The sequence below is a fragment of the Anopheles bellator genome, chromosome 2 (assembly GCF_943735745.2).
Source record: "Anopheles bellator chromosome 2, idAnoBellAS_SP24_06.2, whole genome shotgun sequence".
NCBI lineage: Eukaryota > Metazoa > Arthropoda > Insecta > Diptera > Culicidae > Anopheles > Anopheles bellator.
In genome coordinates this window covers 41,133,605-41,161,267 of record NC_071286.1, presented here as the reverse complement: position 1 = coordinate 41,161,267, position 27,663 = coordinate 41,133,605, and the positions used below count along the sequence as shown (strand labels likewise).

At 50.4% G+C, this 27,663-nt stretch overlaps 1 protein-coding gene across 1 annotated transcript in view; it reads right to left on the bottom strand.

Annotated features, from left to right (window-relative positions):
* Positions 1-24,464, bottom strand: part of LOC131209052 (uncharacterized) — a 105,760-nt gene extending 81,296 nt beyond the window's left edge. The window contains exon 1 of the mRNA XM_058202023.1: positions 24,093-24,464. Within this exon, the coding sequence (XP_058058006.1) occupies positions 24,093-24,464 (372 nt within the window). The remainder of the gene's footprint in view (positions 1-24,092) is intronic.
* Positions 24,465-27,663: the final 3,199 nt, after the last annotated feature.

The following is a 27,663-nucleotide window of genomic DNA, read 5'->3' as shown; positions in this document are numbered from 1 at the left end:
GGGTAGTGCAGAATGTTGATTATTGTGCGTCACTCCCCGCCCGTCTCTATTGGTTTTCCCGGACGACAACAATCCTTCGCTTACAAGTCACAAAATTGGCCCAATTACGACCATAATGTTATCGTTCTTCTTTGGCCCCGTTGCCCCATCGGGTCCAGCGTCTGGTTCCCGTCTGTGGTCGGAGGGTCATGACCACTACATAAATAAATATGCTGGGTTGTTTGCGCCCCCGCCCACCATGGGGCGGCGACTCAACCTCTGTGTCCCGGGGGCCCGAGATTAACCGTACGCGGTCTACGTGCGTTGTTTGAACGATTTGTGACGATGGCGATGTTTGTTGATGTTTTCTGTTTGTTTTTCCGATTTTTGTGTATTACTTTTTTATTTTATATTTAATACAACACTTTTGATCTACATTCAATCTTTTGATCAATTTTGTGATGTTTTATTCGGAAAATGTAACCAATGAATGTTGGAAGTTTATTTTTCACATACATCTCGCTTTAGCCTCCGTCAAGTACGGTTAATTCATCTAAACATATAAACGTCGGTTTACGTATGCAGCTAATGAAGCCCATTGACGCAGAAAATATAGGATTGATGGAGCTGAAGTCTTGGCATAATATTTAGAATACTCTCGACAACAGGCTTACGAACAACAACGTTCCTAGCTAGTTGACATGAATAAATAACTCATGTTCTCTGATTTCAATGTCCGTCATTTCGAAAACAAACTGGAGAACAGCAGAGGCATTCTGCTAGTTACGAAGAAGACTTACTACTGTGGTAGGCTAACCGTACCACCCAACAATTACCCAATTATAAATGCAAGAATGTAATCAAACAGAGAATCCTGAAGCTCAGTTCTGTGCCCCGGTGCAACAATGTAACGAAACAAAGAAATGAGATGCGGTTCAGGCCTCAACATAATAATCTAAAACACCGAGAAACCACTAGGACACGGAATCGTGTTCAGCTCATTAAGTCGACAAAACATCCGAAATGGTCAGGGCAGCATTAAAAGCGATTCATACTTCACTACTGTGGGCAAAAGAAAAGCCGGAAAACGGAATTCCTTGCAACCGGCCAAACTGAGCGTCAACTGAGACCGGACTAGATTACGTAACCTCTGGCTACTCGCTAACCTCAGGAGAGACCGCTCCATGGGAGATAAGAGCCGAAACGAATAATATGTTGAAGGCCAAAAAGGATCCCTTCAAACCGTTTGAAATGTTGTACTGAAGGGGCTGATTGATAGTAATTATGCAAATTTTGAAGAATAAATATTTACCTTGAGTTACTAGCAAATTCCAGTCATTTTTTGCTCCACAGTAGTACATCGATTAGCATGTGTCAATATTCATTTTTCCAACGCTCGGTACATCGAACCCCTGCGTGGCAGTTATCGGAGGCAAAATCGATTAACTGCAGCACACATCGGGGCAAAAGTAAGGTATTTTACCTCTCGCTTGTCTCGTACTTTCGGCTTATTGGGCGAACGCGATCCCCGCAGGACGAACGAACGCGAGCAGGGCGAAGGCAGGGCCCTCCAAATGAGGCATAATTAATCAGCTTTGCTGTCGTCTGGTCTTGCAGCAGCACTGTCTTGCAATTTATCGTCCCCACGGACCACGTTGCGGGCCGCCTGGGCCGGAACAGGATCGGGGAAGGAGCCCCACAGAAACGCCATTGTCGCGGCGGTGCAGCGCCAGACAAGCTGCACATCAAAAGACGGAGCGCGCGCAATGATACTCGGCTGGCTGCAATTGTCTCGGCGAGCGCCGCGAAGGAAGTGCTCGTCGTCGAGTGGCCCGCGGTTCCCACCATTTATTGCAAACGTTTCCCGCCGGCTCTGGCGGGACTCTTCGAGACTGTCGACGACTTCGCGACTCGTTTCCTGCGACAGACAGCCACGCGAGAGGATGAGAGCGCCACGTTTGGGTGCGCAAACTGCGGTTAGTTATTCATTAAAGTTAATGATAAATGTCGTCTCCGCGCAACTACTACACACTCACATGTGCGCCCCGCGGTTCCTTTCCCCATTTTTTTTCTGCCGGTGGCCCACAGATCCTTGCCCGCCCATCAATGCTCTCTTGCCGCCCACTTACTTCGCACTTCAGCAGACACTATGGAACGTGCTAAAAGTCACGCCGACGTGCGTCATCGTGGCGGTGCGGCTCACGGCTCACGAGGGTATCACGTTACCGCCGGTTGGTCCCTTGGCCTCCCATTTTCGCCCGACTTTGGCAGGGGTTGGGGCGGACCTCCCTCGTTGGGTGACCGCCGTTTGTCTGCGTCGTCGGAACGGGAAGCCAACCTGCCGGTCGGCCAGCCAGCCGGGGCTGACAGATTGCAATCGTCCACTTGAAAAAGTTGAATGACTTACGCGCTCGGCACCCCCCAAGGGGCGGGAGCCGGCGGCGGGCGGCTAGCTCACTCGAAACACCTTCACAGCCTTTTTTGTGCAACGGCGGCGGGGCGGCTCCGATTTGCGTCGCTTCAATAATGTCGCAGACGACGCATCGTTTTGGATTTATTTTTTGCCAACCCCGTTTCTGCGGCGGCAAGGTCCTAGAGTGGTGGGTTCTTTCCCGTCTTTTAACCTGCGGCGCTCGTCGCCCGGCCTGGCCTCTAATGTAATTATTTAATTAACATATTTAATGTATGTCGCGCGCGGGTTGCGCGCGACGCACCGAAGTACGTTCTCGTTCGGTTGCTCGGGGTCGACGAGGTAAACGAAAGCCTTCATAACCTGCCCGAAGCACCCACCCGAAGCACCTGGACTGTCTTGTGAATATTCATCCCCAAGGCCAAGGGGTCAGAGGCGCAGGCGGACGACAACCGAAACTAAATCTAATAAATTTATGAAATATATTCCACGGCGGCCGCGTGATGAGCTCTCTCTCTCTCTCTCTCTCTCTCTCATGCAACCGGCAGCATCGAAATCGGCTAAAGTAACCGGAAATCCCGGGGAAGCCACCAGACCACCGAACCTCCGCGTCCTTATCAGCCGTGGGGGAAAATGCGACCTCATCTATCATAAATAATGCATAGTCTGGCCCACCTTTCTCAGCGGCCCTCACCTATTGATTATGCAAAGTTTATCCACCCGGCGTTCCGCAGTATCGTTTCGCGAATGATTATGCAGCCGGGCGAACGGTTAATTTCCTCCCAACGCCCACGACGCCGGCGACTTCTTCTTCGTCGCCCCAAATCTTCCCGTTCTCGATTGTTTACTTCTTCGGGGGGTTTCGTTGATCCCCCAAAAAAATGGATCGAAACCGGGCGGAGTTCACAGACCGCGCCATGAAAAGTTGAGTGAAATTACAAAAGTTCACATTTTCGCCCGATCAAAGTTGGGGACGCGTTCCAGCCAACCGAACCGAAACAGGCGCGCGAGTAACGCGAAGGTCAGCGGGTCAGCCGATCCGACACCGAATCCCGGACCAAAGCCCGCCGCGTGTCCCCGATGACAGAATTCTTCGAACTGCCCCGGGCAACGACTCAGGACGTCGGCACCAAAAATGTATGCGTAACTTCGCCGGCCACCGTGTCCTGTTAAGTCATTAAATTCGGTGACCGAACACACAGCCCACCGGTGCCCGGCTGAGGAGAACCTTACCGGAAACCTCCAAGGACCGGCCCGAAAAAGGGTTCGCGACCGGTAGCTGAGAAACAGGCTGTGCCGCGTCCTGTTCTCCCGTCGGTCCGACGGCGAGATAAAACAAAAGTATCGAATAATCCCGGCCCTCGCGCCCACCGATGGTACGCCAACAGTACGTGACCGAAAGTGGATCAAAAGAAATCAACCGGCGGCGACCGAAGACGAAATGAGGTCCTCCGCGCCTCGATTGGCCTTTTTTTGTTTCCGTCTTTCGGTCTTGGTTCGCCGATTTTTTGTCCGTCCCCAGATAAAAAGGACCAAACCACGGGGACACGGGGATGAGTTAATGAGATCTCCCTCCCGGGTGTGTCCCTTTTCTCGGACCTCGGGCCCCTTTCGGCATGTCAACCAGCGGTCTTGCCGGGATTGTTGGATGGGTTTTGTTGACTTTTCCTGTCCAGGGACTCTATCTGGACGATCGACAAAGCGAAGAATTTGGTCCAATTGGACACACACAGGGAGAGCGCGCATCGGAAGAAACCGGTTCAATTTCTTTCCAATTCCCCCGAGAGACGTAATCCTGAGTGTTACACCATCGGAAAAGGAAGCTGTAACTCGTTGCACTGCGATGCCCCGCTCTCCCAACCACACACCGCGCGGCCAGAGATCCTCGTGAGCGGCGTCTGCGATTGGTAACTTTGTTATCTTGGCCGGTCAGCAAACCTTTTTCGGCGGCGGGCGGTCGGTCGACGGGACCGGCGCTGTCAGCAGTAGCTTTTAAACACTGCTGCGGCAGCCCACCGCCGTGGCACGGTGCGACCGAGAGAACACCGAGGCGAACGAGCGGATACCATACCGGAGCACCTTAATTAGAGTCCAGCACACCAAAACGGGTGTTGGACCCGACGACCCGGGCCGGGCACGTACGGCGATAGAATTGTAAACGATCTGCGGCGCATCCGGCCGGCGATCGCTGGAATGAGCAGCATCACCTGCCCAATGCGCCATTGGTCCAGCACGTCGATAACACCACCAGGGCTGTCCTTTGGCGGCGGCGGCTTATCGACCCGGGGACACAACACGAAACTCGACCACCCAACCAGCCAGGTGGTCGCGGTGCCCCTTTTTTGTTGGTGGAATTTTATTAAACACTCCTTCGGTTCGGCCACCGCCGCTGAGTCACTCGTCCGGACCCCGGTTCGGATCAATTAGCTGAATGTGACATTTCAATTTCCTCCGCCGCCCGGGGGAGAGTTGCAGTGGAGATGTGTGGAATTTTCTCATTAACGGTCACCACCGCATTGGACTTGAAAAATGGCTGCCCACCACCGATAAGACGAGATCCTGAACTAATTAAGCCAAAGGCCGTCGTGTGCGAACCGCGAGCTGCTGCGGGCGCGATTAAGACACATTCCGATGGGAGGGCGCACCCCACCGAACACGGGCCCGGGAAAGGATGAAGATTACCATTCCATTTCTCCGCAGACTGTCGCGGAGCCTCTCTCGAGCCCACGTCGTAGATCTATAATTTAAGCTAATGTTATGCGCCGGCCGACAACTCTATCCCCGCCCGGATGATGAGTGATATGATTTCCGATACATTATTCGGAGCCTGGTCTGGCCTGGCCGGGTGATGTGTCGAGGATTGGGCATCGGAGGGCTGGGCCCCCAAGAGGCAACTGGCGGCGGCCAGACAGCATTATATCTCGAAATCAATTAATGAGCCCCTTACGGTACGGCGATAAAGCCAGATGGCGACGCGAACTTCTGAAGAGACCTAAGGTTCTAAGGTCGTGCGAGAACCTGTTCTCGGGGCACCTCCTCAGGGGTCTCACACAGCCTCTCGTGCTTCTCGTCCCACAGCGCTCTCGGGCTCTTCTAGCATTAATTTGTCTCACAAAATTAGCTCCCTCCCGGCTCTGATCGGATGAGCTGAGATTGGGGATATTAAAATGCTTTTTAGGTGGCTCCACGACGGTGAGGCGTTGTTTATTTTTTAGTGCCACCTGTGGCGGCCAAAAGCCTGCCATTAGCAACGGAGATTTCCACCTAATGGCCATCCTCTCTACGCCTATCGCGAGGGGCCCCGCGAATCGAATGGAAACACTTTAAGGCCACAATACATCACCCGGTCCGCGCGACCGCCAGGATTGCATCGGTCCGCATAATTATGCGCTACCGACACACCATTCAGTGACACCCACGGTGGGGTTTCGGCTGTGGGGTCGCCCCTACTAACGCCACCTACTGTTGCCTGCTGGCTGGCTGGGAGTGACGCGTCTGGATCGATAATTTATGATGAAATAATCGTCGGTTCCGTTAGATTCCAATAAACTTCCATCGGAGCCCGGAGGCGGAGCAGATTCCGTGGCGAGTCAGCAGTCCCAACGAGACCCATTGGGAAGCAAATCTATCACACCACCCTGTCGGGGACACCCTGTTGATGGCCGCCAGCAACCCTGGAAGGGTAACATGCTAACGACACACCGCATCAACGGGCAATTCCGTCGTACATCCCTCGGGTCGCCACTCGCCGGATCGTCGATTGACAGACTTCGGTCGCCGACGGAAAAGTTTCTTCGTTTGGTCCAAAAACACGTTGTTAATGTGTCTATGGTTTGAGCAGGAAATCAGAGACCACCTTTTTGCCGACGACTGTATCAGAATATAGTCGATTAGGGCCACAGCACGGTGACGTTTTTGATGCTCACAAACCGAGCCAAGATTCTATTGGTGTACGATGTGTGAGTATGTTGTCGCTTTAAAGTGGAATTTTTGAGGATTCTACGCGGTACATACGAGATTTTAATTTTGTTAAATATAAAATGCAGCACCAACTATTAGTTAGAAGCATAGTTTGGAAGGTAAAGGCTCTTCCTCTTTCAAACATAGTAAACTAAATGCAAATCAACTGTCAGAGTAATAAGTTCTGCGCGTTTATGTGTCAATAAGTTTATTCACAAAGAGTCAACTTTTAATGTTATTCGAAACTTGTTCAAACAAGTACCGAAACCTATAATTTGTTGCAACATATTTATTTTGAGTTTTTGTGTGCTATAAACGATTTCAAGTGAGCCGTGAGGACATGGAAAACGATGAAAGGCCTGAACGTCCACAAAAACGACCGTCCAGATCTGTTCAGAATTTGTAGAAAAAGTGTGAAACCATGGCTGTGGACGGTAATTTCACTTCAAAGATGTTGACTGAAGAGCGCAATACAAGTAAAGACACTGTTAATTTTCTTCATAATAATTTGAAGAAAATATAAGTTTATGCTCGTTTTGTTCCACATGAATCAGAAACAAAGGACCAAAAGGACCCTCGTTCGTAACACATTCGAAAGACACGATTAAAACCGCCAAAACGAAGAACAACCCTCCGAATTTGCCTGATCTGTCACCATGTGACTATTTCCCTATTCCTTGAGCTTAAATTAATCATGAAAGGATCATTTTATGGCGACATCCCAGCCAATCAGGAGACTCTAACACGCGTACTTAAGGATATTCCTTCCGACAACTACAAAAAATCAATGGAAAATTTAATCGATCGTTCACAAGCTTTAAATAGGCCAACTATTGAAACTACTTAGCTTCTTTTTTTTTTCAATGAAAATGTCTTTCCCATATTTATTGTTTCTTACATTACATATTATCAGGTTTATAAAGTGCTCAAGCTCTCATAATGTGCAATTTACACCAGGTTCCACTTACACGAGGTTCTGAATCGAAGGTAGAAGTCTCGAAGTCTCGAAACGCATGAAAGCGAAGTGAAGCTATGGGTCAGAATAAACTTGAGCTACCTTGAACACCATCGGTTCCAAGATTTCCCGAACAGGTGTATTATGTGGGAAATAAATATAACCCAGAACGGCTTACCAAACCCACTGACCGCATCGTTTTTGCAGGTGACGGAATAAATTACGCTTTCTCCCGGAACAGTCACCGGACGGCCCGTAACAACAAAAAACGTCTATTTGGTTTTCTCTACAGTTTTCCCGGCATAAAGCGTGCCCATTCGAACGACCGATGTCCTTGGCCAACTGAAGACGCGCTGGTCGGCATGGGTGCAGGAAACGCTTATTCATCGCCCATGACTCCTCACAAAATGAGGCCACACTACTTGTGATGTTCATTGCCATCATCATCATCACCACCATCGCCATGAGCACCAGTGTGGTATCGGCATTGCCACTCTTGACCGCCTATCTTACACTACTGTGTATGACAGTGCATTTCCTGACCCCTAATCTTCCATCGTCATCAACCCCCGAGAACAGCAGCAGATCGAAGGGATGAACTGAGAAATATGTCGTAAATTTTCCAACACCCAACCCGGCCTCCTGCAGTGTTTGTGTGGGTAAATGGAGCGAACGAAGAAGAATTTTCCCAGCGCTCTCCGTGCAGGGCGCCGCCTGGACGCTCTGTTGCACTGTGGCCGGAAAGTCCAGGCCAACTTCTGATCAGGCATTGTGCCAGCTTGAGGGAGGCATTTTCGTCGTCAACCCTTTCAGGAGCCACCGGCGAATGGAAATCGTCTTCGCGCACAAAGGCGACGGCGGAAGTATGTCATGTGTTCCGAGACCTCGAAGATGGCGACTTCGAGGCCTGCGTTCACATTGATATGGCCGGTCGTGACGGGTCGACCCGACCAGTGACAGATTCGTGGCCAAGCTAATGGGGCCAGTGTCGGCATTGTGCAGAGCGCTGCACGATGACGAGGAAATAATTACTATGCGCCGTGGCGTCGACAATCGATCATTCATTCGCATCGCTGGCTAATTTCCCCGTGCATCTGCAGTTTATTAATGAGCGAATCATGCAGTGTGACATACGAATGACATCATCAGCGATGCTATCGGCGTGCGTGCCAACGGCCGGGCCGGCGTGTCGGATGAAGATGAAAAGCATTATTTATTCAACGGCACACTACTTAAGAAGATCAACCACACTTATCCCTGAAAAGGGCTCATAAATGAGCTTAAAATTGAATCAGGTATCAACACATCATTGGCCGCTTATTAGACACTAGCTGCCCCGACAGACTTCGTCCTGTCTCCTTGTTTCCGTCTTTGAAATTCCCTTTTGGGTTTTGGGGCAGGTGTAATACTTTCGCATTTTTGAGTATAGCAGTGTTCGGGCGAAATGATCACTCTGACATGGATGACAAAAACTGGTCGCATCCTGTTCTGTGAAATATACTCTTTGGCCATTCTCTAAGTGTACGGCCAAGTGAATCACAGTGGGGAAAGGGGAAAGAAAAAATGCGCTAAATTGCTTTCTCTCTCTTTCTTTCTCGCTCTCTCTCTCTCTCTCTCTTGTTCTCTTTCTCTCCCTTTCTTTCTCTTTCTCTCTTTTTCTTTCTATTTCTCGCTCTCTATTTCTTTCTCTCTCTTTCTCTCCCTCTTTCTTTGTCTCTCTCTTTCTTTCTCTCTTTCTCTCTCTTTCTCTCTCTCTTTCTTTCTCTCTCTCTTTCTCTCTCTCTCACACCCTCTCTCTCTCTTTCTCCCTCTCTCGCTCACTCGCTCTCTCACACCCCCTCTCTCTTACACTCTCTCTTTCACACCTTCTCTCCCTCTCTCTTTCTCTCCAATCGATTTAGAGACCACAAAAACCTAAGAAACGATACCCATATTGCCCTAGAGTCCAGAGTCCAGATTAGAGTCCACCCCACCCCCTTCCCTTCGTCCTAGAAGGACAAAATTTGGTCACATGATTTCTCAAGTGACTATCAACAATTGTGCAAGATTTGACTCGATTCGATTCATAACTTGTGGAGTAATTAATGTTTTAACGGTTCGTTTGTATGGGAGGGGTAAGAAGGAGGGGGCGGAGGGGTTTCTAACCATGACGTTGCTCATCCTTAGCCCCTAAAACCCCTGTGTGGCAAGTTTCGAGTCAATCGGTCCAGTAGTTTCGGAGTCTATAAACCGCACACAAAACGGAGCGTCATTTTTATAATATAGATAAAGCTCAGAAGCTGAACCTGGTTGAAGCGTGACTGAATTACCAATTAAGCTACATTTTTTATTCAATGGTTTGCCATAGTTCCGCTGTGGAAATCCTAAACTAGCGAAATGGCTACCGGGTGTATCAAAGGTATAAAACCGGAATTTGCTAATCAATAGCTCTAGTCGGCCGTCCTCATATTGCTTTTTTGGTACCACTGCCTTGCTTTGAGATCTGGTAAAGAATTTCAACTCAAAGCTAAACCATTTGTAGTCTGTAACATACGTTTCAGAGGAGGTTCAAACATGTCGATTTCTGACGTCGACACAACTCGATAACGCCATCGCTTTGCGCTTGAAGTTCATGGGAAGCACGTGTCAAATGCCGCTCACCAGGCAGAAAGGAAGTCGTTTCTCCAGCTCCAGATTGTGACTGGAGATTAATTTCTTTGCGTAATCCGAAGCGTAAAAGATTCTGAGTAAGTACATGAGAACAATCAACCTCCGTGTTTGATGGAATCGAAAGGGTTGGATCTATTTAAAGCTACTCAAACCTGGTCAAACGGTTCATATGCAACGCAGCCAACAGCAGCTAACCCATTAGAAGAAAGCTTTACTTTGTTGCATGATAACGCTTCACCACATACTGGAAAACCGGTGAGAGAAGCGATCAAATCATTTCCTTGAGAATTACTTTCACATGCGGATTGCTCACCTACTCTGGCTCCTTCAGTCGGAAGGACCGCTGGATAGAAAAATGGACCGAAGTACGACGAAAAGACGAACAATTCTTAACACATGACACGTGATGTACCGTCTTCCATTAGACGGTACACCAAACTGTGATCCGATTAATCATCATGCCATTGACCTAATGGAACATCTATTTTCTTTTAAACTTCATTACTAACTTCAACGTTTCGTTTGTTTTCTTAGGACCCTCGGCACGCCGAATGTCACTGATCTTCTTCATTAGCTAGCAGAAAACAACAAATCCTGCAGACCCAAAACCGCCCCACCGCTCAAGAACGTGATCCTTTTAACATCGTTCAATCACGACGGCGGCGGCCCCGGCTTCTTGTGGCCCCCGAATGTCTGTGGCCTCTTCTGCTGGCAGGCAGACCGGACGAGCACAGCATGATATGCTTTGCTTTGATTTGGCTCCCAAAACGATCGGCTTAGGTTTGTAAAAGCATGTCCCAGACCTTTACTCTGGGTTTTATTTTGTGGGCTCCCTGCTACGACCCAAACTTAGATTCCTTTTTTTTATTCGCCGAATCTGTCCCACAGTTTTTTGTTTCTATCTGTTGGTTCGTTGTTTTTTTCTGGCCGCGCACTTTGACTTTGTCCTTTTACGGTATGTGTGTATGTGTGTCTCCGTCGGCCTTGGTAGCCAAAATAAAAACATAAACCAACAACGCCAAGGCAAGATAAAACCCGCCTCCTCGTACGCCCCCGGCGGTGGATCCTTTCGCCGGTCAATCTCGATCCGACCCATCGTCGGCAGTTTTCCCGTTTTCCTGGGGGCCTTTTTCTTTCTCTTGACAGCGCCAAAAGAAAGCCCAACGGCACCCGTCGGAGGGCCACAACATGAAAGCGTGGTGGGCCCCGACGGGCAACATGAAATCCGGCACAACGAAGTGGAAAAGCCGAAAATAAAAACAATCGATCGGTGGCCGCGTTGGCCCGGGCGCACAGGCTTGTTGCAAATCCGTCATTGATCCATCATCCTCGGTGGCACTTGACGTAGCCGTCGCGTTGCGGGGTAAAATAAAACATCCTTGACCGGTGGGGTTAAGGGAGCAGGGAGGGAAAATCGTTTCGGAAAAGATTATGCCAGCTGAGTGTAAGGATGTTTATCTAGGCCATCCCAGGTTTGGTGGGGAATCTGATTTGCTAAATTGCATACCGAATACCTTCTCGGAATGAGAAAATTTAACCAAACTTTATTTATGCAAACACAAACATTACGCCTTCAGAAGGGCGGTATGAATAATATTACGTGGATCAATGAGCCCGAAAGGAAATTGATCCACGGACGGCTTTTTCGTGCCCTACCAACTATAATTATTATTTCTCATCCTCTGGAATATAGTGGTAGATACAAGTTAAGTTCATCGTCACAAAGTGTCGCAAAAACTCCTCTACATTTTGTTTGTGCAGCTCAAAACACGTGGAGTTGTGACACATTCCTGTCTTCCGTCGACTTTGAGCAAAAGGGTCCACTTTAAAAACAGATCCTATTTAGTTCATTCAACACCGAAAATTGTGCAAAAAAACATCACGCAATTCTGTTGTCTTGGGGACTTATTGACCCACGTGTTAAAATCATAAAGCATGCTCGGGGCCGAAACCAGAAGAAAATGGAACTGTCATAGGTGGTGAGAAGGTCCTGTGACCGTGGCTATAAATTAAGACATTCCCTTCAAAACCCCAACGGCGCTCAACGGCACCAAGAAAACCTCGAGCCGCAACCGAGAACTTTGGAAAATTGCGGACCTCTCGCCCACACACCAACGGCACCGGCTTTCCCCAGAAGCCATCCGGCGCACCGGGGCCAATGTACACATATGGCAAAAATGTTCAACCTCAAGCCGGCGGCCAGCCCGGGGATGTAACACAACTGACAAGTAATTTGTCTATTTTGGGGTAATTAACAATGAGCCGAAACGAAATACCGGGCGCAGCAACTCCCGGGGCGCAACACCGAACGCGGGTCTCGGGTTGCTGACTGACTTGGCAATTAATTAGTTTTCTAGTTGGATTGTCTTTCTACCGGGGCCCCGTCTGGCGTCTCCGGCACGAGTTTGGGGTTTACGACGCCACTGGCCGTCTGGCGGGGCCCATTTTCTTACGCCACTTCAAGCCCGGCTTTTCGTGGACCAAGATTGCCGCCTCTCCACTGCGGAGGCCCGTCCCGAAAAACTCGTTCCAGATTTCTGTTTCCCGTTTTTACTCTCCCCATGCTGTTGCTTAATGTTTGATTGATTGTGGCCAAGTGTTGTGGATGCCGTGGCATTCTTCGAGCAGGCTGCACCGAACCCACAAACTCTATCTCTCTCTCTCTCTCGCGCTGTTGGGCATTCCGTGAAACAAACTGTCAAAGTCGGCAGGAACCTGTTTGCGTGGACTCCTGGGGACGAGGACGAATTCCTGGACCAAATCCCGGGCCGACGGAAAACAGGGAAAAAACAAGTGATAAAATAACAGCTTAAATCAATTAACGAGAGAAATTAATGCGAACTAAAAAATGCTCTTGCGGCCACTCTTGTGTGTGTCGGCTCTGCCCTACAGAATCCTTCTACCGGCGTCGGCGCTGTCTTACCGTAGTTTTCTCGCCAGCGAACGTTCCTTTAATTCCTCGTGCCTGCGCCAGTCGTCGTCATCGTCGTCTTTAAGATTCCACTCATTCATGTCGCAGACAGCCCAGCCCGGTTCGGCCCTGGCCGGGTCCCGCCGGGGAACAAATCAAAATATTTGCGCCGAAAGAATTTGAATTTCGAAAGTTCGGTCCCCGTTCAGCGTGTATCTATCTTGGTCCCGTGGTTCGTCGTTCATATTAATCTCGGGACCACCAGCTGCGAGCTGGGGGCCTTCAACGTTGTCGTCGGTCCCTTTTTGGGTACCGAAAACGTTCAGTTCGCCTGCACAGACCGGGAAACACCTTCGGACGACCCGCCCCGTTTCGCTCAAGACGATCGGAATGTTCCGCGTCTCCACACTGCAGTTTGCATTCCACGCGCACAGAAACAACACGTGACCGAATGTTTGCGAACGCCAAGCAGCTCTCGCCAGGCGATTTGTGGCTGTGACACTGTGGCCCACCACCGCACGGGGCTAAACGAGTTCCGGCGATGCACAATGCGGGTCCTCGGGAAGCCAATAGGAATGTTTATTGCCCATGAAAGTCGTCCGCACCGGCACATTGGATTGACAAAAATGCGTCGAGTTCGGGGTGCCGAGCGCGGTGTTGTGGGTCGCTTGTCCGTGGGTCAAATTTGGTTGCAACATTGCGCTCGAGAAGTAGCGAACTTAGACAAAGCGGTCCAGATGGAACCCCACGATGATGTTGGTCCATTCGTTAGCGTTCCGTGATGGTGGACCAAAAGCTCAATCACTTAAGATTAAAATCTTAAGATTTTATCAATCGATCTTCTGTCGCTCGAACGACAACAAAGACGGGTGAAAAGCTCTGGGGTTTTCTTCGATCAAATGGAACAATCACAAGTCGAGTCGACGTGGTCCTGAATTCCCGCAGCTATTGTTGGGCAATTTTCCGCTATTCCGAAGATATTTTCACAAACCCCTTCAAGCCTTCTAGCTAGCCCCTTCCGATTAAACCGAACGGAAAGCGGCCTTTCAATCGCCAACCATCATCTTGGGATGGCCGCCCAATGGCTCCAAGTATCTTCTCAATCATGCGCTGGCCAGACAGCGAAATGAGGAAAACGATTACCGAACTCAATCCAAACCAATTTAACGCTCCGAAGGAGGCAAGCACAACTAAATTGTCGTCGTTTTTCGGCACACAAATTATCACTTTTGGACACGTTTGCCCAAGACACGACCAAGGCGATGACGACGACGTCTCCGGTTGTTACGGGGCAGTTCCGAAAACTTCCGCTGTTCCAACTTCCGTGGGCAATTACGCCAACACCAAGCACACCGTTGAACAACAGCTGCGGGTTCAGGAGCGGTTCCGCTTTCGTGTAACGGCGAAGATGTTGGCTTTGTCTCCGGTACGAACCCACCGAGAACACAGGGGCGCTTGATGGCGTCGAAAGTTGAAGAATTGAAGCGGGCCTCGTTTCTAACTACCGTTCCCGTGTGCCACTGCCCATCTCTCGGCATCGCTTTCTTTCACTCTCTATCTCTCTCTCTCTCGGTCCCTCTGTCGGTAGCACTAAAAAAGTGGAGAATTATGCTACACAATGGTAATTAACAATAAATTTAAATGGCTAATTAAGCACTGCACTGATTATTATAATTTCAGATCGCATGTTTCCCGCCGGACGGTGCGCGCGCGCCCGCCGGCGGTGGTAATAAGTTTCCGTTTTTCATGGTTTCCGTTTAAACCCCCAAAACCTAGCCCCGGGCGTTCGAAGCATGGCCACCGGCGGCTAGCAAGATTGATGGGACACCACTCGTGTGCGCCGCCATTCGCTGGGCAAGGGCTTTGCCGGCAAATCCTGCCGCAATAGAAGCAGACGGGGAGGCAGCTAATATGGGCGCGAGAGCTGCCAGCGCTGCGATGCGTTGGAATTCATCGCTGCAGTAATTAGCAGCCATTTTGGTGACACATTAAACATCGATCAAGCAGGACGGATGCATACGGATTAGTTAGCCGCACGTGGGTCATCGTTGCACACTGCGCTCGTGTGGCCGGTTAGCGAGGAAATTATCTAAGTTCTTGGCACCAATCGTTACAAAAATATGGTTTGATGCTGCGTTGAGATTTTTAGACTGTTCGTTTCAGTTTTTATCTTGAATTTACATTTTAATTATTCATGACATGGAAAGAATTTTTAATTAATTCAAACAAAACCACCAATTAAAACATTAAGTGTTCCGAAACCAAGTTCCAAAATAAAATGAAAACAAACATCCTTTTCAAAGTAGTAAACCCTGTCCCACTTAGAATCGGGAACAAATGAATTAGCTCTATCTCGGTGTTGGTTCGACTTAGGAAACATGTTAAGGTGTCATTATGAAGGTATTTTATTGTACTTTGAGAGAAAATTTGTAGAAATTTATTTTTTATTATTATTTATTTTTTTGAAATTTATTTGTAGAAGTTATAGAACTCGCTTTTTGAGGCATTCTTCCTTGTATGGAGTTGAGTTCATCGTCGTGTTTGTGATGAAAACCTTGGTTTCCGTCCACAAATGCAAATTCCTTGCCAGATCATTAATTTCCGTGCAAATTTATTGTCGAATACAAATTTGAACTTGTAGGGGACATCTCCCCGTGCCGTGACGAGATCCAGATCGTTTGGTCCAGGATGATTGTTACGGGGCATGGAATTCGGCTTGATTGATCTCAAAACCTTTCAGTTCCGCTACCGGTCATATGTTCAACTACGACGTCTACTCTGAATCTTTCGGTCTACGGTATTGGATCCCCGGAAACGGTGGAATACAACATATACAGTTGATTTTTCGAATTTTTGTGTTTTGGAGATTTTTAGAGTAGACCCCGTTGGGTTCTCGACGTCAGTGTACAGAATTATTCTTCTTCTTTTGAGTTTCATTATGCATAACTTTCTATAAACTCCGTGTACCAAGATGAAACTTTCAACAGTGAAAGTCGAATGTTTACTTCAGACTAACTATCAAAACATTTGAAATTCGACCTCTAGAGGCGCTGCTAGAAGACATACAATTGTTCCCGATTCTAAGTGGGACAGGCTTTTGGAAAATACTCATGCTGTAAAATCTCACATGTGATAAATGAACAGCGAGCGTGCGGTCCTTCAAAATAAGTAGCCAACACCCGGTTGTGGGACCATTAGCATCGTCACTTCAACTGCGGACGACAAGTGCAAAATTGCTTATCGCTCTGCGCAAATCGTTTCATCAATCCCAACGGACGCGTCTCGATCGTTCGTCCAACGGTCAGCGAGAAGCGTGCGCGCTGCTTGCCACCGAAATTATTCTCAGACGAACCATCGACGAACCTCAGAGGCTAAAAGCGCAGACGAATGGACACTCGCCACACCGCCAAAGTGGTAATTAAGATTAATCGCGCCGCAATCTCGCTCAGCTTTCTTGACGTGATTTGTTGCCCGTTCTTTTCACAGAAACTCCTTCCACGAGCGGCCTCTCTCCGTCGGGAGTTCCAAACCGCCACAAAGGCCTTCAGAAACTGTCACTGTCAACGAGTGTCAAACGAGTGTCGGTCGGCGACGAAAACAAAGTCCAACAACGAGGAACCTACGTGACATTAAAATGCCAGCATGGAAAGTGGTGCAAATTGTAATGTAACGCGCCCGTTCGATCCTGAATTCTCACTTTCCTCAAAATTATTTCATGTTCACGACAGGTCGGCGGCCCCCATTTAACTCACCGTTGGCCGTCTCTGGCGGATTCCACTGTTGCGTTTTCTTGGCTGTCCATCACCCACACACAAGCAACGGACCAAGGGGGCTGTAATGTAGTGCACATTAGCAGCCCCACAAACGAGGAATAAAATATCCATTAACAAACATTACGATCTAATTTAATTAGCCATTGGCGAAGTGACGACGACGGTGACGGCGCGGACCGAACGGTGTTTCCTCAAACAAACACGCCGACGAGCCCGCATACGCGAAGAAAGTAGTTGTTTAAACGATGCTTAAACTAATACTTGCCACGCAAACCACTAATGTTCCGCCTTTATGCGAACCACATAAAAGGGTACGGGCACCCTCGCTCTTGAATGAGTTTACTCAGGCGAAGGAACCGCCAATACATTGCCAGGCACAGGATCGGATAAATCTCGGAGGCGTCCGTGTCCTATTGGCTAACGACCACAACGACATGATTGTGTAGTGAACGAAACACTTTAACACCGCAACGACACACAACTTACAATACGCTGACGAGCCTAGAACGAAGCCCAGTTGCGGGGCCAAAGGATCGAATATTTCAACACGCTTTGGGCTTCACATGTTGTGTTTTTGACTGTGCGTGCGGCGACGAGTCCCCGAGCCGGGGCCGGCTGGTTGTAACAGTGCGTCGTCGTCCACATAAAAGCCGATTAGCGACCGAATGACAAAATGTGCAATGCTGGGCTGCGATCCCTGCGAGTTGGTCGCTACCGACGGAACACACAAGGGACGACTAATGAACCGTTCCGTTTCCGTTCGCGCAGGATGCAGGTACCGAGAGAAGGGAGCACAAACACACTTATCGTTCCATTTTTCTTGTTCGTCCCTTTTCTTCCCACGTTCACCCAACATATGCTGGGCCCTTCGGACACCCAACGTAAGCGCGACACAAGATGGAATGCAGGCGATAAACTGCAATCTGTCAAAAAATCTATTGTCACCGGGGCCCCGGTCTATGGCCGGGGGCCGGACCGGTGTTGGGCCTCGAAAAGGGCAACCAAACCCGGCAACGAACGAGGCGGCGGACGCAGATGATCTCTCAGACGAAGGAAACGGAGCCACAGCTGCTCGCGGTGCGTAGCGGCGGCTAGAGGTCCAATTTGTGGCAGAATTTATGACCATTTTCATTATCCATTCCAAGTCCAACCGTGCATCGCGTGGCGAAGGAGGGAAACATAATTGAAAAGTGGGTTTTTATTGATCAAACACGCGGCCGAAAATGCTTCACTGGACCTGGCAAAAATGAAGAAGGTGAAAAACGTTTGCTAGAAAAAACTGGAAGTCAAATCAATTGCGGAACCGGCAGTTGTTGAAATATAAAATCAATTGCCAAAAGCCAAGCGCAAAAGGCGCATCGCGGGGAGTTGAGTAAACGCACCGGGAACCGAAAAACGTTTGGGAAACTTTCTCAAAGTGAGCCCCCAGTGATCGCGCATGAGCAGAATTGACTTGACAAGATTGACCCAGCCACGGATAGAATTGCTTATATAAAATCTAATTGCGTAAATTATTTAATGCTACCCAAAAAAGCAAAGACCCAAACCGCCTGAAAGCGCAGAAGCTTCACGAAGAAGTTGAGCCGAGCCCGTAAAAAACATACTTCTATTTCCACTCAACTGCCCAACTTTACGATCAATTATAAAGTAGAACAAACAAATCATTTCAATGCTAATGAAGGGAGCGAGAGGGGTCGCCGTGAGCAGAAGAAGTTGGCCCCACTCTTCCAGGACGACCGCCTATTAACGCCGAGCGTGAACTTTATGCGCCTCCGTAGCCGGCAGCATGAAAAACTGTTGGGAAAATAAAAAACAAATCATTTAAATTGATTTAATTAGCACCGGTGCGCGCGGCCGAATAAACTTTGCCGTACACCAAAATCAACTGCCGAATGGAGGAACACGCGGACGGTTCTCTGGCGAGCCCGGTTAATGATAAAACAATTCGCCGCCGCCGCCCGACATTGCTCTGCGCGTTTGCGTTTGATTAAAACTTAATTGCACCGATTTGATGACTCCACAACATCCGCCGGCCTGCCAGCCTGCCAGCCGGCCGGCCAAGAAACAAAAGTCCAAAATTTGATTGAAATATTTCGCCCGAAGCCAGTAGTGTTTGGCCATCGCAGCGGACCGTGGCTCCGAAGGGTCCTCGCACGGAGGCCCGATCCGGATCCGATCGGGAAGGAGCGGGTGCCCGCGGCCAAAGTTCAAAGCGAAAGCTCATCCACTGCAAAAACTCACCCCCGGCGGCCAGATTGCCGGGGCAGCCCCGCCGCCATTGGCTCCGCATATCCGGTTTGCGAACAAAAATCCCAAACAAAAAACAAAAACCCCCCGAAATGCACACAAAATGCCCCGAATGCTCTTTCATCTCTCTCTCTCTCTCGTTGGACGGTAGGTACACGAATGATTATTTTTCCGCCGGCCAGGACCAGCTTTTCCATTCCGTTTCGCTTCATCCGCCCCCGTGCGGGGGGGTGGGGAAGGGATCTGCGGAGGGTTAATCGACAGAGCGCCGCCATACGTCAGCGTCCGCGCCGCTCGCTCCTTGAACCGGTTTCCGTTTGGTTGCCCCCGCAGCATTGGAATCAAATTATTTCCACCATCATCCGGAACGGAAGGAACCGTCGGGAAAGGAGGACCCTTAAGGCGGTAGGGCTTTCGCAACCCGCTAGAGCCCGCTGGAGGGCGAAGGACCTGACCTGTTGTTGTCTCCGCCGTATCGAACGCGGATGCCACCGAAAGCCTGACGGTCTGCCTGTCTCCGGGATAATATCGCAGCCTGCGGGCAATCAGATCAAACGCTGACATACGCCGTCCATTACCGTGGGAACATGGATCACCGAAAAACCGCGGAGCCCAGCGACCTCAGCGACCGAATCCGGGGCTCCCCGAAGGACGTGAAGCACGAAAGAGCGCGGTCCGCCAAAGGACCTTTGGCAGCTTCTGCGCAGCAAGAAGCAAGCGAGCTTCCGAAAGCATTTAAATTAACATATTGATGTCCTCCTTTTTCCTAGCGCGGAAGATTCAGCCACTCCTCCGTGGGTACCGCCGGAACTTGTTGCTTTCGCATCGAAACTTACACCTTTGCCTGGGGCGTAGCACCGCCAACTGATGGAGCGAACGACTCAGGTTATAAGCGCCGGAACCCTGGCCATTGTCTCTCCAAGCATCTGGTGCGCGGTGCCCGGGAAGTTTGTTATTAAAATCGTTGTCACGAGTGGTTCAACACAGCCCACAAGCCTTCCGTCCTCTCGGCCACCCGTGCTCCGCGTATCGTCCGGGTGGCCCGAGATTTTCCGACCATCGGTTTTCATCCCTATAATTATGGGAAATTCTCAAGAAGTGGCTCGGGTCCGACGACGATGATCACGCACACCGCTATCGTTCCGCAAACGGTGCACAGCGGCAGCAGATCTCCGAAGGCCACACGGCGAAGGGCGCTGAGTTGGCGATAACCTTTCACGCCCATCCGTGGACGGGCTCGGCTGCCTACCCTCTGCTTTGTGCCCATTTCGCACAAAAATCACAACATAGAACGTAATACCGCCCGACCACCGACCGTCGGGCGCGCCACAGCTGATAAGCAATACGGCGAGCCACTGGAGGCCTCATTGTCATATGTCGGTTGCCGAGCGGCACTGGAGCAGTAAATAACATCTCTCGACCGACCGACCGACAGATGTGCTCCGGTGCAGTTATTAGAAACGACCGTATCGACTGTTTTACGCAAAATACTACAGTGGTCAACAAATATTGGGAATTTTCTTGAAACAATTCTCTTTATTCTTTGAAATGCAGCTCATTACTTTTAAAATAATCCCTACTCTATGCAAAACATTTTTGTCTACATTTGTTTCATTTTTGAGGCGGTCCGAAAGCGGTCCGGTTCCCATTATTTGTTGACCACAGTAGTAATAGATACGCCATTCGTGTCACGTCGAATTATTGAAATTTCATTTTCACATCACATAAACGAAGTCGCAGCGAAAGACGAAAGCTTTTATCAACTTTTTACCGGGTGCGGCTATTTGCTAGAAACTATTAAAGCAACAGTTGATAATGTAATGCACCATCCGCTTCCGTGGCTGAAAGTTGGCCATCGAATTACGATAACAATTTGTCCTTCCTTCTCCGTGTCCCGCCCCGCGCGGTAGCACCTGCGACGGCGTAATGGTTTTACTTTCGTAAAATATCATTATTGCGGTACAGTTAGCTAGCTTACCCAACCGCGGAGTACATGAGACCATCCTCTCCCGAATGCACCTTATTACACCCCGGACACACACATACACCCACATTCCCCATCGGTAGTACGTTAAGGAAGTTCAGCTATAAAAGTCCTACCGGATTCCGGTCGTTCCCTGCCCGCGTGAGGTTCTCAGGAACAGAAGAGGCAAGAACCGAAGGCAGTGTCGTTTTTAGATGGCGATTCCGGGGCTGCAATTTCGTTTAACGAGTGCCCACTAAGGAATGGTCCAAAGTTCACAGAATACCTAACGCCAGACCTGGGAAGCATTGGTCAAGTTTCGGGACCAATACTTGAAGATTGCGGACATTCTCCAATACTTATCGCCGACGACGAGAGGAGTCGCCTGTCAAATTTCACACTGCCGAGTCGGCAGGACATGCATTCACTCCAACTTCGGCCATTAAAAATGTGTTGGAACACTGGTTGAGACTTCACCATCGTTCATTTTAATTAGGGAATGTATGAAAATTTTGTTGACATTTCTACAATGGGTGCACAAGGATTTCGGCACACCAAATGCGAGTGTTAATTAGCCCAAAATCACGACATGAAGCGATTCACTCAGATAACGACTACACTACCCTAAAGCATACTTCAGTTGTGTGCAGAGACTTGTGACTTGTGGACAGAATTCAAATCCTGGAGGAACCACCCTGGAGTGGCCACCGGTGCGCTGTAATCCTATTTATTTGCCCAACGAAACTTCCTAATGAACGACGTAGCAGCAGCGGTTCGTTGGGCAGCATCCCGTACGCATGTGATAATGGCAGGACCTGACCTGCGCCCGAAGTGCGCCTGAAGCCGACACTGCTCCCGCACACCGCTTCCCAATCACCAAGGCGGGGCAGCTTCGTGTTGTACTCCGAATGATAGAGAGATCTGCCCGACCGAACGGAACGGTTCCGAGCGACACAAACACGAAACAAAAACCGCCCCCAAGAAGCCTGCCAAGAAGCACCCGAGAGCCAGAGGTGAGGCAACCAAATATAAAAGTCACAGACGGACGGACGGACGGAGAGTCGCAAAAGTTGCAGCAGCCCTCGTTGATTTATTTTTATGATACTCTGGCCCCGGAATCGTTTCGGGTTTTTTGGTTTTCGGACGAGAAGTCAGCGGCGGCGGCGGCGGCGACGGCGACGGCAGTTGTTGGTTTTCACCCGCGAGCGGGGGGATTTTTGCTCCCTCCATCCGCTTTTCCTGGCGTGGCACCGGAAGGCTCCACACGTAGTACCCGGGGCGCCCGAGGCTCGGGACGGGTCCACGACGACGGCGACGTACTTGAAGAACCCTTTTTGAGAGGCATTTTTTGCTCCCCAATTTTATGTTTGCTTTCGGTTGGGCCCGCGGCGCAGGTGCCCACGACACGGAGAGACACGGGGAGGCGGACGAGCGGTCGTATGTCTCTCGACCACCGCACCCCATTCTCTCCCTCTCTCCCGGTATCTGTCTCCTCGAAGAAGCACTCCCCGAAAGGGCCCCGCGTGTTTTGGGGGGTTTCATCCGGCAAAAACGGGAAAACAAAAACCTGGCCAAAACCCAGCCCAGCCCAGCCGCCCGACCGCTGGAGGCAACTCAAATCGTAAATTACGTTTTATTGCATTTTAGCACAAGTTGCGCGGCCGCCTGCCGTGGAGAGGACCTCCGTCTGACGTTCGTTTCTTAAGATGCTCTCTTCGTTCGCTTTCGATCGCTCGATGGCGCTGCCGCTCACTGGTCTGTCCCGGACAGCCGGCAGCCACGCAACCAAATGGTGGAGTAAATTTGGCCGCAACGAACGGCCTCACGTGTTCCCTCTCTCACCGGCGGCCATCGGGGGTACATTAGCAATGAAAATTACCTTGTGCCGTGCTGTGGTGCTGTCTCGCCACTAGGAGTCCAGGGCCAGGAGTTACGTAACGATCGCCGAGAACTCTCCTCTAGTCGAAAGATCAAAGCCCTCGCACCACAACGCCACCCTGACTAATCCCTCTCCAAGGACGAAACGTTTGACAGTCTGCCAACTGCCCAACAGAAACATCAACACGCAGCAATCCCGTCAAAAACGGGAGCGCTCCAAGGGCGCCCGTGTAATGTTATGCTAATATGCCAGACGCGCGCTGCTGGTCTCATCAAAAGTTTGTCCCCGTCAGATTGGGCAACTCAATAAAAAGCTCAAAGCCATTTCAAAGCGATTGCGCGTGGCGCGTGGCTGCCGCCGGCGTGACCAAACTTTGTGCATCAAATGCTCGGGCGAAAGGATGCATTAGAAATGCGACTCCATAAATTTGGCTTCCCACTCGAGGGGCAGGGACGTGGCGCTGGCACACTCAAACCAGCACACACATAAAACGGTACACTAGACACTCACAACACTCGGCGGGACTTTTGTGCATAGCTTAAGGAGTTGTTGCTCCCTTTTGCTGGTTATCGACTGGCCTGAAGGCTGTCGATGGCATGAAGCCATGCCCTGCCCGCGGTTCAGTGACCCCGAGACGTCGTCATCGGAGCCCCAAAAAGTTGGGTGTTGGAACTTTCGCACGTAACCGAACCGTCCGTCAGCACGTGTCGCCGCGTTTTCGTGTGCGTGTCTGTCTGTCTGTGCAAAACTTCGTTACTGGACATTCGGCTCGGTTCCCCAGTCCCTGGGCTGTGTAATCCGAGATATTCGCTGCCAAAAAGAGTTCGGGATTTGGGCTTTGGAATAACTGATAGCAGCTTATCGCATAAATTCGAGTCCCGAACCCAAGGCTCTAAACTGTGCGGAGATAAAGTAAAAGTTTCGAGCCGAATCTGTTTGGCCAAAAACTTCCCCCGTATCAGAAGCAGCTCCGTAATGCAATCAGAGCGAGCCGCCTCTGACACATCCTTCCGACAGTTGTAGACGTTAAATTCCGAAGAGTTCCTTCTTCCGTCAGGATCTGGTTGCTGTATCGCGGGCCGGCGACACAAAGCTCCCCCCGCCGAAGAAGCTCAGGAGCCTCGGAACCGGAAAACAATCTATTTTCTTTCGAGTTCCGGGCCAGGCAGGGCCCCATGCAAACAGCCCCATGGATTGTCACGGACGTCAAGGGATAAAAAGGAGAAGAAATTCGGTTGCCGATCGGTTAAAATTGGAAAAGTTTCTGCCTTGCTGTCTGTACTCCGGGGGGCTGACAACCTTGACATTCGCACCCCGGGGCGGGGTCTATTGTTTCGAGTATTCGAGTGGGGGACGGCGGACTTACCGGTGTCGAGTAGGGATGCGCCGTCAGGCAGACGCCGTCGGCCTTCAGCTGATCCTGCAGCAGCGCCTCCAGCTCGCTCAGCATCAGCGGCGAACTGTCCCGCTCCAGGCTGTCACTGTTGTCCGACAGCAGCGACTTCGGGTCGTTCAGCTGGAAGTACACGCTGGCGGCGCCCTTCTCGCGCAGCAGCCGCACGCTCTTGAGCAGCTTGCTGCGGTGCGCCGGGTTCTGGACGCCGATCGCGTCCAGGTCCGGATCGCCGACCTGCTTGCAGATCTCCAGATCGTCGTAGCCATTGTCGAGGAAGCTCTCGGCGTACTGGCCCAGCCCGAGGGCCCGCAGCCACTCGCACACAATGTTGCTGACGGCCATTCCGGCAACCGCCGCGCCCGGAGCCCCGCACGAACCGATTGTCTCGCTCTCTCTCTCTCTCACTCTTTCACCAAACAACAACACCACCCACACCACCCGACCACCCTTTCGAAGCGCACACGCCCTCGCGGCACTTCTTCGCGATCGCAATAACACTAAACAGGGATTGGGGCGCCGTCCTGCTGGACGGCTTGCGAATCCTGCTGGGGACGGGAACGACGGTCTCGACGGATGTAACTTCACGGCGCACCTATCTACTCACTTGACGCACACACGAATACACTGCTGCTGCGCCTGAGAAGAAAAAATGAGCGGTTAGAGAATGAGGATGAGCCCCGGAACGCCGCGCTTCAAGATTCGGAGGCGGTCTGGATTCGGGTTTCGGTTCGGTAAAACTTTTGTGGTCGATAGTTTGCGTTTTCGTCCTGCGAAACCCACTCAAGTGGCTGTGGCTCAAGAACGCAGCAAGGGCCTCTCGTCGAGCTCCGTCGAGCTAATGAACCGCGGAGATCACGATCCATTTTTCAACCCCCTCACGGAGAGTGCGACGCGCGGCCTGTCGATCAATTGCTCATTAGCCGCATCGATCGGACGCGTCGGTTGCGCCCTCCCCATCATCGCATCAGCATCTCTTTTAATGATCGACCAGCTGGGAGTTCGATTCTTCAAACTAAACGGAGACCCGTTGTTGCTCGGACTCAGCAGTCAGTGACCAACCAACAAGCCGACCGATCGTTTAGCGCGCGGCGCAGAACGGCGCGGGAGGACATACTTTGCATGTGCTCTCTCTCACTCTCTCTCTCTGTATAGTGATTTATCTCGGGTGGCGAGAGTGTCCCTAAAACACGTCCCCATGCTCTACAGCCCCCTTCTAGTCCAGCTGCACCGAAGGAATGTCGTGTTCTTCGCCTTCAACAACGAGCTTCAGTGATCGCGAATGTCGCGAAATGTTGCCTTCGTCGAGAATGCCGACCCCAGGGGCTTCAGGTGGCTCCCCGCTGGGCTGTGGGTCGCTCCGGTTCGGTGAAGGGTCTTTCGCTCTTTCTCTCTCTGTCTCTCTGTTGCCAGGTGGGTGCGCCGCCGCGACAAGACATTGTGTGGCTGGCTGGCCTGTGCTGGGCGGTGTCGCGAGGATCATAGTCCCACGATGATAGCAAAACTGGCGCAATTACTGCTTCACTTGCGCGGGCCGTGCCGGGCACTACCACCCTCCTGCGCGTGTTCTCCTTGCTTGACTTTAATTTTTCCTTCTCGTCGACAAAAGCTCCAGCAGCGTCGAGGTTGGCGCGCAACGTACACGCGCGTTGCGGCGGTCCCGGTTTTCCTGTGCCGGCTGGGCTAGGCTGGCTGCCCCACAAACGGGCCCTGCGCGCTCCCGACAGGAATCTGTAATGTGAAAACAACCGAAGAGAGAGGCAAACAGAGTTAACCATTTGGAATCGTGACGAGTTGGTTAATGATGATGATAAAGATTATTATTACTGCGTTCCCCGGGCGGCGGTGGCGCGGTCTGTGGCCCGGGGGGCGCACCCACCACCACCTACCCACCAACCCACCCACCCACCGACAAACAAAATCTTCCAAAACGGTACATTCCTTGGGCTGGGATCGTGGGATGCCGGCTTGAAGCAGTCGGGTGGCGAGCGCAACTTTAAAACCTCTTAACCATCGATGTTTGCCTCCGCGCCATTGAAAACATACTTTCTCCGGCCATCCCGCTCCCACCGAGCGCTGTGCTTCGGTTTCCGGCCTTCTTTCCCTCTCTCACATACACACTGTCGCTGTCTACCACCTTAGCAGCATCATTCTTTGTCTCAAAATCGAGAAAGATTTATGACAGACCACAGGCAGGAACACACCATTATATTCGGGGCGAGCGAAGCATAGAAAGAGAGAGAGAGAGAGAGGAAGGAGAACGGCGAGAGCTTCTTCGTGATGACCTCCGAGGTCGCGCTCTGGAAGACACGAGGCGCGCCCTGCACTGGGCCGAGGAGGCCATAGGATTGAAAAATTTTCGTTGACAGATTAAGATTTATGAATGTGGCAATTAAAAAGAAACGTGAAAACGGGACGGCTGGTGGCAGCCAAAGTATCCGGCGGACGGGCCACGGTCTGTCTGTGGTGCAGACTGGGGGGATTCTCGTCGTGGCCGGAGCGGACCGAGTCGTCACACCCCGTAGGTGATACCCGATCGTCCGGAGCCGCGCTAATGGAAACCGACCGGAGAGGGTCTGAAATTATGATGACTTATGGTGACAAACGTTTCCCACCCGTGGTTCTCGCTCTCGGTGACGTACCGGTGAAAGGTGACGAGATCAGCTCTTCATTGAGCCACCATGAGCGAGAACGGGGCCTCACTCGAACGAGTGACACTAAACTGTCTAATGAAACTTTTTTTTTTCTGAAGCATGGAAAAGACCAGACGATAATTTGTGAGTTTTGTACGGTAATTAGAAAATGTTCCACTCAACGTACTTCGGAACCGCTGAGGCACATAAAAACCGTCTGCATATTCTCTAGATGGGCGTGAAATTTTGAATAATAAATATTTAATCACCATCTGTAAAAGGATGCATCAGCCATAGAGTAAGTGCTATCAATTGCAGCATTCTCGGTGGAATACGTGTCGAAGGCACGACTTTCATGTCAATCGATACTCGGTTAAATCAGGATGAAACAGTAAATTGTTCAACAGAATTTCTTTACTCGCTTGATTTACCAGGATTGCCCCCACAGTGTTTTTAAGTTGAAAGATAAAGTGGAAGTTGAAGCTACGATTATTCTTTTGAGCAATATCAATCCGGCGAAACTTTGCAATGGTGGTGGGCTTAACTTAAAACAATTAATGAACATCATAACGTTAGAAAACGTTCAGTGGCACCAAAAGGGACTACCCAATTCTAATTAAACGGACAAAATTTTACCAAATCCCTCAAAACGAAATTCAAATAAAATATTACTTGAATAGTAATGAGAGCTAAACATTGCTTATAAGCTGGAGACTCGTGCGAAACGCCTAGAGTCCTAAAGAAGCAAAAATCAATAGAAATTGAAAGAAAAAACACTTTAAGCGGAACAAACAGCTAGTAAATTTATGAATTTGAAAAAGTATTTGCACGCAAAAGGGTGCCGCTCTAACAACTTATTGAAACGATGCTTGCAACTAGTTCTTCTCATTTCGGTTGCCAATACCGAACGT